The sequence below is a fragment of the Liolophura sinensis genome, chromosome 7 (assembly GCF_032854445.1).
Source record: "Liolophura sinensis isolate JHLJ2023 chromosome 7, CUHK_Ljap_v2, whole genome shotgun sequence".
NCBI classification, from domain to species: Eukaryota; Metazoa; Mollusca; class Polyplacophora; order Chitonida; family Chitonidae; genus Liolophura; species Liolophura sinensis.
In genome coordinates this window covers 23,717,266-23,733,165 of record NC_088301.1, presented here as the reverse complement: position 1 = coordinate 23,733,165, position 15,900 = coordinate 23,717,266, and the positions used below count along the sequence as shown (strand labels likewise).

General features: G+C 43.7%; 6 protein-coding genes across 6 annotated transcripts; all 6 read left to right on the top strand.

The window, feature by feature from the left end:
* Positions 1 to 1,649: 1,649 nt before the first annotated feature.
* On the top strand, positions 1,650 to 2,043 carry LOC135471428 (histone H4). Its single transcript, XM_064750660.1, has one exon. It carries the CDS (start codon positions 1,664 to 1,666, stop codon positions 1,973 to 1,975), a length of 312 nt encoding a protein of 103 aa, XP_064606730.1. The 5' UTR covers positions 1,650 to 1,663; the 3' UTR covers positions 1,976 to 2,043.
* A 1,558-nt stretch (positions 2,044 to 3,601) lies between these two features.
* On the top strand, positions 3,602 to 4,046 carry LOC135471285 (histone H2B, gonadal). Its single transcript, XM_064750455.1, has one exon. The coding sequence runs from the start codon at positions 3,646 to 3,648 to the stop codon at positions 4,018 to 4,020; it is 375 nt and encodes a 124-aa protein (XP_064606525.1). The 5' UTR covers positions 3,602 to 3,645; the 3' UTR covers positions 4,021 to 4,046.
* A 1,224-nt stretch (positions 4,047 to 5,270) lies between these two features.
* On the top strand, positions 5,271 to 6,051 carry LOC135471284 (histone H2A). The gene has a single exon (XM_064750454.1). The coding sequence runs from the start codon at positions 5,421 to 5,423 to the stop codon at positions 5,796 to 5,798; it is 378 nt and encodes a 125-aa protein (XP_064606524.1). The 5' UTR covers positions 5,271 to 5,420; the 3' UTR covers positions 5,799 to 6,051.
* Positions 6,052 to 11,457: 5,406 nt separating this feature from the next.
* Positions 11,458 to 11,851, top strand: LOC135471513 (histone H4). Its single transcript, XM_064750778.1, has one exon. The coding sequence runs from the start codon at positions 11,472 to 11,474 to the stop codon at positions 11,781 to 11,783; it is 312 nt and encodes a 103-aa protein (XP_064606848.1). The 5' UTR covers positions 11,458 to 11,471; the 3' UTR covers positions 11,784 to 11,851.
* A 1,554-nt stretch (positions 11,852 to 13,405) lies between these two features.
* Positions 13,406 to 13,872, top strand: LOC135471512 (histone H2B, gonadal). The gene has a single exon (XM_064750777.1). It carries the CDS (start codon positions 13,450 to 13,452, stop codon positions 13,822 to 13,824), a length of 375 nt encoding a protein of 124 aa, XP_064606847.1. The 5' UTR covers positions 13,406 to 13,449; the 3' UTR covers positions 13,825 to 13,872.
* Positions 13,873 to 15,073: 1,201 nt separating this feature from the next.
* On the top strand, positions 15,074 to 15,878 carry LOC135471511 (histone H2A). The gene has a single exon (XM_064750776.1). The coding sequence runs from the start codon at positions 15,224 to 15,226 to the stop codon at positions 15,599 to 15,601; it is 378 nt and encodes a 125-aa protein (XP_064606846.1). The 5' UTR covers positions 15,074 to 15,223; the 3' UTR covers positions 15,602 to 15,878.
* Positions 15,879 to 15,900: the final 22 nt, after the last annotated feature.

Here is a 15,900-nt window from a genome sequence, read left to right as displayed (position 1 = left end):
CCCTGATCCGTCTTCAAAAACGAGCATTACGCATTATTACCTCCTCTCATAAATACGAACACAGCGCGCCTATTTTTACTGAGTATAATATCTTACCTGTTACCGCGGTTAACACCTTTCAGACACTCCAGTTAGTTCACAAATACTTCTACAATCCTAGCATTACTCCATTATACACCCGTACTTACTTGACAAAACAGTCTGATATTCACTGCTAATCCAACTAGAACATCATATTTTAACTTACACCGACCATTTCATAGAAGCAATCTATCCCTACACACTTGTAAAATAAAAGGACCGATCGAATGGAATAAACTGCCCTCCAATTTAAAAGAAATCACCTCTTTATCATTATTTAAATCGCCTTTGAAAACTTTACTCCTGAGAAAAATATACAGCTGATGAAGCATATAGCTATAATCATTGCTACACCAAGTCATCCACAATTGTGCATACGTTTTGAATTAACTCAGTTGCGACACGTAGTTTCTTGCTTAACGTTTTCTCTTGATAGTATATTGTTGTCGCCTTGATTGATATGAATATTAATACATAAGTGCACTTGTGTGCGTGTGCATATTTGTACACATATTTACGAATGTAAATTCTCTTTACTGTCTGTATATCCTTACATTTAGGAGTGGGTGCTACAGTAGTAACTACTATGTGTATGCATAATTAGGTACACGTGTACGTATGTGCAAGTGCTTCATTCCAACATATGAGTATTAACCAGTTAGCATCTCTTGTCAATTAAATTTAAACATGTTATGGGATACAATAAGCCCTTTGGGGTTTCTGCTCCCGCCAGAGTGCTATAAGTTGTATTATGTTGACAAACTGATGTATCCGTACATATGTAATTATGTGTGTGTGTATATACCTGTTTGTATTAACCTTGATTAAGAAAAAACCATTGTTATATAGGCCTACTTATACTGTGCACATTACGATAATATTTAAGATGTATTTGTATGAATATACGTCCATGTACATACATATGCGTGTGCCTGTGTGTTTGCGGGTGTGTATGTATATGTATGTATATGTATGTGTGTATGTGTGTGTATATATATTTATATATAACCATGCGGATACAAGAGGTTTAGGTACAGAGAGGTATTGAGATGTTCTTCCTTTTCTACTTTCTTTCTGGTGAATAAATCAAATCAAATCAAAATCAAAGTGTATGTATACGCTTGTTTGCCCGCCTCTTTTCACAGTTACCCCCATTCAGGACTTTGCCCAACATTTAGTGCTTTTCCGTGTATTCAGATTTTGTCCATGCACCTCTACCTGAAGTGTGGAATCGATTTCCATGAAACTTAGCATATATAGGCCTACATCTTCTCTGTAATCTAAGCTTGTGGGTGTTGAAGGTTAATTACTGTGGAATGAGAAGTGGGAGGGGGTGACGGGGGGATTGGGGCGGACGGGACAGACTGCTTTGGATCGAGGTATTCCTTAACGTGTCCAGGTATGGCTTTGCATGCTGCGCCTGACTGGCAGAGCCAAGCCGGCCCGCGCTTTTCAACCAATCACCGCTCAGATAATTGTACACGCCGTGCTTTCGTCCAGGTCCGAGTCGCGGGTATATAAACCGCGGCCGGGCTTGTGCTCAGCATATTTCTACTTGCTCAGCTCGATAGAAGGTATAGATATGTCTGGACGCGGTAAAGGAGGCAAAGGTCTGGGAAAGGGGGGCGCCAAGCGCCACAGGAAGGTTCTGCGTGATAACATCCAGGGTATCACCAAGCCAGCCATCCGTCGTCTTGCCCGACGAGGTGGTGTGAAACGTATCTCCGGTCTGATCTACGAAGAGACCCGCGGTGTCCTCAAAGTCTTCCTCGAGAACGTCATCCGTGATGCAGTCACCTACACCGAGCACGCCAAGAGAAAGACCGTCACAGCCATGGATGTCGTCTACGCCTTGAAACGCCAAGGCCGCACTCTGTACGGATTCGGCGGTTAGACTCCAGCTCCTCTCGGACCACCAGCAACAACAACAACAACCCAACGGCCCTTTTCAGGGCCAACCAAATCTTCCCGAAAGAGATCTTTCAGTCTGAGCACTAGTGTTAAATTTTCAATATATGCATTCACAATCAGCTTGGTCAGTTCATGTCTGCGTGTTTCAAACGTGAGTAAACGCATGTCGATTTCCTCGTTCAGTGTGTAACGTGTACTCTGGCAATGCAGTTTTTATATTTATACTTGAATACACGCACGTGCATATTTTCTCCCAGGCGTGTGAAGAAAACCTGTAGTATCGCCTATTATATATAGTTGGACACCGCCGGTTCGCTTCACCATGCAAGCCCATTTATGAAGTCAAAAAATACATACAAAGATAATATATACATGTACATATATGATATATGAACCTAGGCCTACCCGCCCGGCATGAACTTCCAGTCGAAACACTTTAACAAAGGATCCCTGCACATGTTAACGCTTCTCTTTTAATAGAGTACTCTGCCTGTCGTCCTCAATCCACGTCCCCTCGACCCGCCACCCCCATCCCCATCCCCAACCCCCAACCCCCACCTCCCGGACATGAAACATTGCCTGCACTCGTAACATTCTATCACACGACTCCATGGGGGCCTAAGCCGACTGGAATCCCACAATATATGCATGAGAAATTATAATTGCATAATGGCAAAGCCGTGCACTCAGCTCCGAAGCAATAACCACATGGGTGGAAACAGGTGAATTCAAAATAAACTTACGAACCCATCCTCAACCACATCATGCCCATGTAAGTTGTGTATATGCATTTATTTTTTATTTTTTTATTTATTTACTGGTTTTAGGGCCACTTTCCTGGCGGATATCGTGGCCCATCAAATCAGTGTTTTATTTATTTTTTTTTTTTTTTAACACGTGAATATTTTGGTTACATAACAGCAGTGCGTTGGTATACTATTTACATATGTACATGAGTCAATTAGTGGGATTAACCTCTTTGTGGTAGCATGTTATAGCTTATTGTATAGGTTGAAATGCTGCCATGGTCATTTAACAGAAAGGGGATAAATAGTAAGCTATTTACAGAGATTAACGTTATCTTTACATTAGAAATACATAGATCTGCATTAAAGAATTACAATGAGTTGCCTATACAGAAATTTACACAGAGAGAAAACAACAGTAGCGCTTTTATTTATTGTTTAACAGTTTTGTTCTCTTGCTTCTCTTGCTGTGTATATGCAAGCACACATGCACACCTATATACGCATTATAGGCCTACATGTCCACGTGTGGGTCAAGGCATATAACCTGACCATGTAGCTAACCCATACAATCACTGGATTTGCGTCGTATATCTTGTTGGTATGTGGGGAAACGGGCAGAAAGTGGAACATGAAATCTTCTCTTGTCGACATACTAGAAACACACGCGTGCAGAATGCCCACGGACGTGGTAATCCTGGTCAGTACTCAATCTCCTGTCTCGTAGCCGAGAGGATATACGAAAACACGCCCGCCAATGATACATCACTTTTAGTGCTCTCTGTCAGGTCCGCGCTCCGCTTTTCCCTCCAACTTTACAAGCCGGGCTTGTCTTATAAAAGGCCGATCGCCTCGGCGGCACGTCACTCTACAGCGCTATCTCTGACTGAGCAGCAGCCGTACCGCCATGGCACCCAAAACACCAACCGGCTCCAAAGGAGCAAAGAAGGCTATCAAGAAGTCTGCCCCCAAGTCCGGGGACAAGAAGAAGCGTAGGAGGAGGAAGGAAAGCTACGGCATCTACATCTACAAAGTCATGAAGCAGGTCCACCCTGACACCGGCATCTCGTCCAAGGCCATGTCTATCATGAACAGCTTTGTCAACGACATCTTCGAGCGTATTGCCGCCGAGGCCTCTCGCCTGGCTCACTACAACAAACGCTCCACCATCACGAGTCGGGAAATCCAGACCGCTGTCCGTCTTCTCCTGCCCGGTGAGCTGGCCAAGCACGCCGTCAGCGAAGGTACCAAGGCTGTCACCAAGTACACCAGCAGCAAGTAAACTCCTCGTCGCTTGAAAACTCCCAACGGCCCTTTTCAGGGCCAACCAACCCTTCCCGGAAGAGTACTTTCTCTTTCTGAGCACTGGTTTATGATCGTTCCAGGTGTACGTTATACTGTACCGTGTGATACCGCAATAATTCTCTTGTCAGTAAGCCATTTAGTTCCGCTCGAGCCGACCCTGTCAGATGTGCACCCGTGTAGGCTATGTAAGCATCAATCCCCCAAGCCCCGACGCCTAAACGCATAGATTGTATAGAGAGCGAAATTAACACACAATCAATAAATAAACAAACAAACAAACAACCAACCACCCACCTCCCTCCACGGCGATGACCATAGACATTTGACGTGAATATCATAGTTTTATTCATTCTGCATGCGACATGTCTACACTATAGGTGTAACGGCACTATGTATGGTTAGCCTGTCGCCCTAAATGGATGGCTTCACAAACTCGACCGACACGAGCTAAAACGACGCATTTGCATGTATGCAGATATATATTTACTACATGGTTCATCATGTGCCTACCAGGCCGGTTACCCATGCATTTCCCTTGACAAGAAAACTATGGCAAGACTGTATACACACACGGTAATCCGTACAAGTGTAGGGCTTATACACCTGCACATCGCATATGCTGCACAAACATATCTATATATATATATATATATATATATATATATATATATATATACTTCAGTCGTTTGTTACGTGACTTCATGCATGTGGCCTGTAAAGAGTCAATGGACACCGATGACATATAGGCCTGTACATATACACTGAGAGGGACATATATACTTGCGCGACTGAGCTGAGCAGCACCTTCATACATACACACGTACATGCATACGTACATACATATACAGACAGAGGGGTATATATACTTGGGCGATTGATCTAAGCAGCACCTTCATACATACACACGTACATGCATACGTACATACATATACAGACAGAGGGGTATATATACTTGGGCGATTGATCTAAGCAGCACCTTCATACATACATACATGCATACATACTTACATATAAAGAAAAAATGAAATTTGTCATATATATTACACAACCCTGGCCATTCAGCTCGATAAAGCAGCCATGTCCATAGCTGTCTCTTCTTCCTCCCCCCTCCCGCCCCCCCCCTAAAAAATACCCCCAACCCCCAACCCCGACAGCCTGTATCCACAAGGCTTTGTTCCTGAACAGTTTTGCGCCTAAAAGCGCGGACCTTTCAGAGAGCCACGGTCATCGACTAACACGGCTCAGGGATTGGTCGCCCGCCAAAACCTGCCTAAAAATAGCAGAATCCTCCTCGGCAGTATAAAAGCGCTGACTAAACGCGCAAGCCAGTTATTATTGAGATCTGTCTCCGTACACTCGACTAGCACAGCAAGCATCATGTCTGGACGTGGTAAAGGCGGTAAAGTCAAGGGAAAGAGCAAGACTCGCTCATCCCGCGCTGGACTCCAGTTCCCCGTCGGACGTATCCACCGTCTGTTGAGAAAGGGCAACTACGCCGAGCGAGTGGGAGCCGGAGCTCCTGTCTATCTGGCTGCCGTGCTCGAATACCTGGCTGCCGAAGTTCTCGAGTTGGCAGGAAACGCCGCCCGTGACAACAAGAAATCCAGAATTATTCCTCGACATCTCCAGCTGGCCGTCCGAAACGATGAGGAATTGAACAGGCTCCTGTCCGGCGTCACCATCGCCCAAGGAGGTGTCTTGCCCAACATCCAGGCTGTCCTCCTGCCCAAGAAGACCCAGAAGGCCGGCAAATAAGCGCCCAGAACACCGACTGTCTGTCAGGACACTATCCATCCAACGGCCCTTTTCAGGGCCAACCAATTCTTCCCGAAAGAACCTTTTCCATCTAAGCACTTGTAAAGCAATCCCATGCACTCACTTTTACGTACATGTCTATACGTACATATGTGTGCATAAACGTGTGCATGTGTATATGTATGCAGGATCTCAACGTACGTTCCCACGTGCACATTCCTGTATGTCTTCGTGTAAGCAATTGGCACGTTCTTCCGACATTCTTTGAAAAAATTAATCCGTTAAATTTAATATAACACACATGTGTACACACACACTCACTCACTCTCTCTCTCTCTCAATGCAACATGTTGATTCTATTACACTAACTTTGGGGTTATTATATGTTGAATATGACAGCATTACGTTATAACAAAATACATTTTATTACATCACTCAGATAACGGGCTTTCTATTAAAATAAACAGATTACTTCTTAATTTACATGTCCTATATATAAAACCTTACATTCATGTAAGTAAGAGGACAACCTCTCTCTCCTCTCTCTCTCTCTCTCTCTCTCTCTCTCTCTCTCTCTATATATATATATATATATATATATATATATACTCGCCATGACGTGCATGGCTGAAATTCTGCCGATGTGGCGTTAAGGCATCCCAACCACATACAGCTCGCTCACTCACTGCTCTTCGCCTGCTCTCCCCATGCATGTATGCATGCAGCTGTATATAGTGTGTAGTGCAGTAAAGTGACAAACATCCACAAAGAGCAATTTGAGCACTACTTAAAATGTTAAATTGTGCTAAATTAAGCGGAAGTGAGTGGACCGAGAACCCATCCATAAAGCTCCTATATTTATTGATTTATTTTATTTATTTACTTGCTTACTTACTTGTTAATTGCTGTTTTACGCCGTGTTCAAGAATATTCCACTTATACCACGGCAGCCAGCACTATGGTGGGACGAAACCGGGCAGAGCCCGTGTAGCTTCCAACTTGTATGTCCACGTATATATAAATAAGTCACTGAATGGAGGCATGCATACATGGACTCACACAAAAAATGTAATAATAATAATAAAGAAATAAAAAAGACGGGTCCGCAGTTGGAGGACAAGTCACCATGCACCCTTTTGTGTCGAAAACAAAAACTAAATGGCCGCCCATTGTTAAAGCATTGGGGAAAAGGTCACCTTTTGCCATGGACTTCGCTAGCGACCAGTAAGACCTATAGTTGTACAAAATAACTTCACGAAAGCTCTGCAGAAATACTCAGACTATCTGGAAAGCTGAAAATTATACGAATCAAACGGATACAAGATCGCTGACAGCGATTCGAACACAGACATTTTCCTGTGCAATAACGTTGGCAGGACCGTCTTCTGCACCCACGCCGCTTGTTATACTAAGGAGATCACGTGGTTTCTGCCTTTCGATCCGTCTTACAGAATAATGTGTCGAAGTGCACGTAAAGTATCACATGCGACAAACTCGTGTATAATCCCTGATCCAAATGCACTGCATGGCTAGCGTGCGTACATGTGCCTCGAGTAAACACACCATGCAACATAGCCTATATATGACTCTAATATTACGCCATCGTTTCCAGCACCACGTCACGGTGTATACAGTTAATGCATATAGGCTTGCGCCTTACACGTGAACGGTCGCCCCGCTGCATTGCACCTCAACAGCTTTATAAACAAAGTCCGAGCTGGGGTCAACATTTTCACACCAAATTTGCCCACAAGAGCCCTTCATCAAAGTGCACTCCAAATGAATGCAACACTTGCCCGCCCAAAGCCAATGCTTCTTCAGGCATGTGCGCAGCGTTTTTACATTATGTGATGTACGCCCGCATTTATTTCATTTCATCTTTATTTTATTTTATTTTTTGGGGGTGGCGTTTCAGTGTATTCGCGGATCTATATTTAGCCTACATGTAGATATACATACGTATATATTCTACCTTAAACCGGAATTTTGGCCACTGGACAAAATGATTACACATCCCTTCACTGGCGTGGGTGTTATATCAAGTTTCTTGAATAGCGAGTACACATTTTGTGCAAGCTTGCACGGAGGTCCGTGCGTGCCATCTATACATCCGTGCATGCAGCATTGTAGTTGCAAGGAGATCGACATGCATGCATGCATGCAGTGGCAGCAATGGACGCCGGCGTATGGACTGAGGTGCTTTCCCCATCGAACATACGTTCAGTATGTACATATGTAGCAAACCAAGTAGAATAAATGTGTGAAGACATTCTAGCTATTCGAGGAACACAACAGGTACTGGTACGCGTGGAGCAATGTCACAGGGCAGTGCATAATGTAATAGGTTTAAGGTTAGGGGCTTGTGCACGAGTGCCAAAACAGAGCTTCCCATTCGATGGCACCATATAGATGTACGTAAAATGATGCTGTTGTCAAATGTATAGTGGCATATACTTAGCTGTAGCTGTAGACAGCACAGGTCCGCGCAGGCATGCAAGAGAAGCAGGCTGACATGCAGGCCATGTAGCAGAGTTGGTTTTCGAGTGGCCGTTCAGGGGGAATAACTCTAAAGGGAATCTTTCTCATCGGTCCAGACCGAAATACGTGGCGCGCGCCAATCAGTGAACCTAAGTTGGAAAGTGCATTGCTGCTGGGGCAGCGTGTATATAAGATCGCCCGTCTCCGATATGTGCGGTATGCTCTCAAAAAAGTCAATGTGCGCCGTGTCGTAAGCACGTTTTGTACACAAGATGTGTGTGCGTCTCAGGTAGGCCTACTCATGCAATTTGATCACATTAAACTTTTGAAACTTTTCTCAAAACACCATCCGTACCAAATTTCAGTCTTGATCCCTGTACCTCAGCAGAAGTTGTAGATGTTATCATGGGACTGAAGAATAGCTCTCCTGGCCTAGATGAGATTCGTGTTTCAGTTGTAAAGTATTGTGCCACAGCAATAGCGAAACCGCTGACCCATATAATAAACTTATCGTTTCAAACTGGAATATTCCCTGATAAAATGAAAAGTGCTAAACTCACACCACTGTATAAATCGGGTGAAATGAAGGAGTTTAAAAATTACCGACCAATATCTGTCTTACCGTGTTTCAGCAAAATCATCGAAAAACTGGTGGCTAACTGTCTGACGACGTTCCTCGAAATGAACGATATTATAATGTATATTATATATTATACAGTCAACAGTTCGGATTCAGATCGCATCACTCTACTACACATGCAATAATTGCTCTATATGATAAACTAGTAACTGCTAAAGAAACAAATAAGTACAGCATCACTCTTTTTCTAGACCTTGCAAAGGCTTTTGATACTGTAGACCACAATATATTGTTGAAAAAACTCGACCATTATGGTGTCAAAGGTCTTAGTAATATATGGTGTAATGATTATCTGAAAGACAGATCACATTGCCTTTTATACAACGATTGCCGATCAACTACTAAATACATGAATATTGGTGTTCCTCAGGGCTCAATCCTAGGACCCCTTCTCTTTTTAATATACATTAATGACATTAAAGATGTTTCATCTCTACTTGATATCATATTGTTTGCTGATGATACTAGTGCTGTCCTTTGCAATGATGATCCAGCACACCTCCTGGAAACTTTTAATCGTGAAATTGAAAAAATTTACGATTGGCTAGGTTGCAATAAACTGTCTCTTAATATTAAGAAAACCAAATTTATGTACATCGCTCCCAATCGCAGAATAAATAATCATGCTACTCCTTTCCTGGCTATAGCAGGCGTAAATATCGAAAAAATCCAGACCTTCAATCTCTTAGGTATAACTTCCAATGAAAGATTAACGTGGACAAACCACATAAATAATATCTGCAAAAAAATATCCTGTAATTTAGGGGTGAAAAATCATATTAAATATGCCCTAAAGAAAAATACTCTGTTCATCCTGTACTATGCACTTATTAACCCACATATTACGTACTGCAATGCTGTGTGGGGAAATACTTATGAAACACATCTTCTTCCCCTGATCCGTCTTCAAAAACGAGCATTACGCATTATTACCTCCTCTCATAAATACGAACACAGCGCGCCTATTTTTACTGAGTATAATATCTTACCTGTTACCGCGGTTAACACCTTTCAGACACTCCAGTTAGTTCACAAATACTTCTACAATCCTAGCATTACTCCATTATACACCCGTACTTACTTGACAAAACAGTCTGATATTCACTGCTAATCCAACTAGAACATCATATTTTAACTTACACCGTCCATTTCATAGAAGCAATCTATCCCTACACACTTGTAAAATAAAAGGACCGATCGAATGGAATAAACTGCCCTCCAATTTAAAAGAAATCACCTCTTTATCATTATTTAAATCGCCTTTGAAAACTTTACTCCTGAAAAAAATATACAGCTGATGAAGCATATAGCTATAATCATTGCTACACCAAGTCATCCACAATTGTGCATACGTTTTGAATTAACTCAGTTGCGACACGTAGTTTCTTGCTTAACGTTTTCTCTTGATAGTATATTGTTGTCGCCTTGATTGATATGAATATTAATACATAAGTGCACTTGTGTGCGTGTGTATATTTGTACACATATTTACGAATGTAAATTCTCTTTACTGTCTGTATATCCTTGCATTTAGGAGTGGGTGCTACAGTAGTAACTACTATGTGTATGCATAATTAGGTACACGTGTACGTATGTGCAAGTGCTTCATTCCAACATATGAGTATTAACCAGTTAGCATCTCTTGTCAATTAAATTTAAACATGTTATGGGATACAATAAGCCCTTTGGGGTTTCTGCTCCCGCCAGAGTGCTATAAGTTGTATTATGTTGACAAACTGATGTATCCGTACATATGTAATTATGTGTGTGTGTATATACCTGTTTGTATTAACCTTGATTAAGAAAAACCATTGTTATATAGGCCTACTTATACTGTGCACATTACGATAATATTTAAGATGTATTTGTATGAATATACGTCCATGTACATACATATGCGTGTGCCTGTGTGTTTGCGGGTGTGTATGTATATGTATGTATATGTATGTGTGTATGTGTGTGTATATATATTTATATATAACCATGCGGATACAAGAGGTTTAGGTACAGAGAGGTATTGAGATGTTCTTCCTTTTCTACTTTCTTTCTGGTGAATAAATCAAATCAAATCAAAATCAAAGTGTATGTATACGCTTGTTTGCCCGCCTCTTTTCACAGTTACCCCCATTCAGGACTTTGCCCAACATTTAGTGCTTTTCCGTGTATTCAGATTTTGTCCATGCACCTCTACCTGAAGTGTGGAATCGATTTCCATGAAACTTAGCATATATAGGCCTACATCTTCTCTGTAATCTAAGCTTGTGGGTGTTGAAGGTTAATTACTGTGGAATGAGAAGTGGGAGGGGGTGACGGGGGGATTGGGGCGGACGGGACAGACTGCTTTGGATCGAGGTATTCCTTAACGTGTCCAGGTATGGCTTTGCATGCTGCGCCTGACTGGCAGAGCCAAGCCGGCCCGCGCTTTTCAACCAATCACCGCTCAGATAATTGTACACGCCGTGCTTTCGTCCAGGTCCGAGTCGCGGGTATATAACCCGCGGCCGGGCTTGTGCTCAGCATATTTCTACTTGCTCAGCTCGATAGAAGGTATAGATATGTCTGGACGCGGTAAAGGAGGCAAAGGTCTGGGAAAGGGGGGCGCCAAGCGCCACAGGAAGGTTCTGCGTGATAACATCCAGGGTATCACCAAGCCAGCCATCCGTCGTCTTGCCCGACGAGGTGGTGTGAAACGTATCTCCGGTCTGATCTACGAAGAGACCCGCGGTGTCCTCAAAGTCTTCCTCGAGAACGTCATCCGTGATGCAGTCACCTACACCGAGCACGCCAAGAGAAAGACCGTCACAGCCATGGATGTCGTCTACGCCTTGAAACGCCAAGGCCGCACTCTGTACGGATTCGGCGGTTAGACTCCAGCTCCTCTCGGACCACCAGCAACAACAACAACAACCCAACGGCCCTTTTCAGGGCCAACCAAATCTTCCCGAAAGAGATCTTTCAGTCTGAGCACTAGTGTTAAAATTTCAATATATGCATTCACAATCAGCTTGGTCAGTTCATGTCTGCGTGTTTCAAACGTGAGTAAACGCATGTCGATTTCCTCGTTCAGTGTGTAACGTGTACTCTGGCAATGCAGTTTTTATATTTATACTTGAATACACGCACGTGCATATTTTCTCCCAGGCGTGTGAAGAAAACCTGTAGTATCGCCTATTATATATAGTTGGACACCGCCGGTTCGCTTCACCATGCAAGCCCATTTATGAAGTCAAAAAATACATACAAAGAGAATATATACATGTACATATATGATATATGAACCTAGGCCTACCCGCCCGGCATGAACTTCCAGTCGAAACACTTTAACAAAGGATCCCTGCACATGTTAACGCTTCTCTTTTAATAGAGTACTCTGCCTGTCGTCCTCAATCCACGTCCCCTCGTCCCGCCACCCCCATCCCCATCCCCAACCCCCAACCCCCACCTCCCGGACATGAAACATTGCCTGCACTCGTAACATTCTATCACACGACTCCATGGGGGCCTAAGCCGACTGGAATCCCACAATATATGCATGAGAAATTATAGTTGCATAATGGCAAAGCCGTGCACTCAGCTCCGAAGCAATAACCACATGGGTGGAAACAGGTGAATTCAAAATAAACTTACGAACCCATCCTCAACCACATCATGCCCATGTAAGTTGTGTATATGCATTTATTTTTTATTTTTTTATTTATTTACTGGTTTTAGGGCCACTTTCCTGGCGGATATCGTGGCCCATCAAATCAGTGTTTTATTTATTTTTTTTTTTAACACGTGAATATTTTGGTTACATAACAGCAGTGCGTTGGTATACTATTTACATATGTACATGAGTCAATTAGTGGGATTAACCTCTTTGTGGTAGCATGTTATAGCTTATTGTATAGGTTGAAATGCTGCCATGGTCATTTAACAGAAAGGGGATAAATAGTAAGCTATTTACAGAGATTAACGTTATCTTTACATTAGAAATACATAGATCTGCATTAAAGAATTACAATGAGTTGCCTATACAGAAATTTACACAGAGAGAAAACAACAGTAGCGCTTTTATTTATTGTTTAACAGTTTTGTTCTCTTGCTTCTCTTGCTGTGTATATGCAAGCACACATGCACACCTATATACGCATTATAGGCCTACATGTCCACGTGTGGGTCAAGGCATATAACCTGACCATGTAGCTAACCCATACAATCACTGGATTTGCGTCGTATATCTTGTTGGTATGTGGGGAAACGGGCAGAAAGTGGAACATGAAATCTTCTCTTGTCGACATACTAGAAACACACGCGTGCAGAATGCCCACGGACGTGGTAATCCTGGTCAGTACTCAATCTCCTGTCTCGTAGCCGAGAGGATATACGAAAACACGCCCGCCAATGATACATCACTTTTAGTGCTCTCTGTCAGGTCCGCGCTCCGCTTTTCCCTCCAACTTTACAAGCCGGGCTTGTCTTATAAAAGGCCGATCGCCTCGGCGGCACGTCACTCTACAGCGCTATCTCTGACTGAGCAGCAGCCGTACCGCCATGGCACCCAAAACACCAACCGGCTCCAAAGGAGCAAAGAAGGCTATCAAGAAGTCTGCCCCCAAGTCCGGGGACAAGAAGAAGCGTAGGAGGAGGAAGGAAAGCTACGGCATCTACATCTACAAAGTCATGAAGCAGGTCCACCCTGACACCGGCATCTCGTCCAAGGCCATGTCTATCATGAACAGCTTTGTCAACGACATCTTCGAGCGTATTGCCGCCGAGGCCTCTCGCCTGGCTCACTACAACAAACGCTCCACCATCACGAGTCGGGAAATCCAGACCGCTGTCCGTCTTCTCCTGCCCGGTGAGCTGGCCAAGCACGCCGTCAGCGAAGGTACCAAGGCTGTCACCAAGTACACCAGCAGCAAGTAAACTCCTCGTCGCTTGAAAACTCCCAACGGCCCTTTTCAGGGCCAACCAACCCTTCCCGGAAGAGTACTTTCTCTTTCTGAGCACTGGTTTATGATCGTTCCAGGTGTACGTTATACTGTACCGTGTGATACCGCAATAATTCTCTTGTCAGTAAGCCATTTAGTTCCGCTCGAGCCGACCCTGTCAGATGTGCACCCGTGTAGGCTATGTAAGCATCAATTCCCCAAGCCCCGACGCCTAAACGCATAGATTGTATAGAGAGCGAAATTAACACACAATCAATAAATAAACAAACAAACAAACAACCAACCACCCACCTCCCTCCACGGCGATGACCATAGACATTTGACGTGAATATCATAGTTTTATTCATTCTGCATGCGACATGTCTACACTATAGGTGTAACGGCACTATGTATGGTTAGCCTGTCGCCCTAAATGGATGGCTTCACAAACTCGACCGACACGAGCTAAAACGACGCATTTGCATGTATGCAGATATATATTTACTACATGGTTCATCATGTGCCTACCAGGCCGGTTACCCATGCATTTCCCTTGACAAGAAAACTATGGCAAGACTGTATACACACACGGTAATCCGTACAAGTGTAGGGCTTATACACCTGCACATCGCATATGCTGCACAAACATATCTATATATATATATATATATATATATATATATATATATACTTCAGTCGTTTGTTACGTGACTTCATGCATGTGGCCTGTAAAGAGTCAATGGACACCGATGACATATAGGCCTGTACATATACACTGAGAGGGACATATATACTTGCGCTACTGAGCTGAGCAGCACCTTCATACATACACACGTACATGCATACGTACATACATATACAGGCAGAAGGGTATATATACTTGGGCGATTGATCTAAGCAGCACCTTCATACATACACACGTACATGCATACGTACATACATATACAGACAGAGGGGTATATATACTTGGGCGATTGATCTAAGCAGCACCTTCATACATACATACATGCATACATACTTACATATAAAGAAAAAATGAAATTTGTCATATATATTACACAACCCTGGCCATTCAGCTCGATAAAGCAGCCATGTCCATAGCTGTCTCTTCTTCCTCCCCCCTCCCGCCCCCCCCCCCCTAAAAAATACCCCCAACCCCCAACCCCGACAGCCTGTATCCACAAGGCTTTGTTCCTGAACAGTTTTGCGCCTAAAAGCGCGGACCTTTCAGAGAGCCACGGTCATCGACTAACACGGCTCAGGGATTGGTCGCCCGCCAAAACCTGCCTAAAAATAGCAGAATCCTCCTCGGCAGTATAAAAGCGCTGACTAAACGCGCAAGCCAGTTATTATTGAGATCTGTCTCCGTACACTCGACTAGCACAGCAAGCATCATGTCTGGACGTGGTAAAGGCGGTAAAGTCAAGGGAAAGAGCAAGACTCGCTCATCCCGCGCTGGACTCCAGTTCCCCGTCGGACGTATCCACCGTCTGTTGAGAAAGGGCAACTACGCCGAGCGAGTGGGAGCCGGAGCTCCTGTCTATCTGGCTGCCGTGCTCGAATACCTGGCTGCCGAAGTTCTCGAGTTGGCAGGAAACGCCGCCCGTGACAACAAGAAATCCAGAATTATTCCTCGACATCTCCAGCTGGCCGTCCGAAACGATGAGGAATTGAACAGGCTCCTGTCCGGCGTCACCATCGCCCAAGGAGGTGTCTTGCCCAACATCCAGGCTGTCCTCCTGCCCAAGAAGACCCAGAAGGCCGGCAAATAAGCGCCCAGAACACCGACTGTCTGTCAGGACACTATCCATCCAACGGCCCTTTTCAGGGCCAACCAATTCTTCCCGAAAGAACCTTTTCCATCTAAGCACTTGTAAAGCAATCCCATGCACTCACTTTTACGTACATGTCTATACGTACATATGTGTGCATAAACGTGTGCATGTGTATATGTATGCAGGATCTCAACGTACGTTCCCACGTGCACATTCCTGTATGTCTTCGTGTAAGCAATTGGCACGTTCTTCCGACATTCTTTGAAAAAATTAATCCGTTAAATTTAATATAACAC

Excerpts from the sequence above, each read along its gene's own strand:
- LOC135471285 (XM_064750455.1), top strand. The coding sequence starts at position 3,646 with ATGGCACCCAAAACACCAACCGGCTCCAAAGGAGCAAAGAAGGCTATC.
- LOC135471512 (XM_064750777.1), top strand. The coding sequence starts at position 13,450 with ATGGCACCCAAAACACCAACCGGCTCCAAAGGAGCAAAGAAGGCTATC.
- LOC135471284 (XM_064750454.1), top strand. The coding sequence starts at position 5,421 with ATGTCTGGACGTGGTAAAGGCGGTAAAGTCAAGGGAAAGAGCAAGACT.
- LOC135471513 (XM_064750778.1), top strand. The coding sequence starts at position 11,472 with ATGTCTGGACGCGGTAAAGGAGGCAAAGGTCTGGGAAAGGGGGGCGCC.
- LOC135471511 (XM_064750776.1), top strand. The coding sequence starts at position 15,224 with ATGTCTGGACGTGGTAAAGGCGGTAAAGTCAAGGGAAAGAGCAAGACT.
- LOC135471428 (XM_064750660.1), top strand. The coding sequence starts at position 1,664 with ATGTCTGGACGCGGTAAAGGAGGCAAAGGTCTGGGAAAGGGGGGCGCC.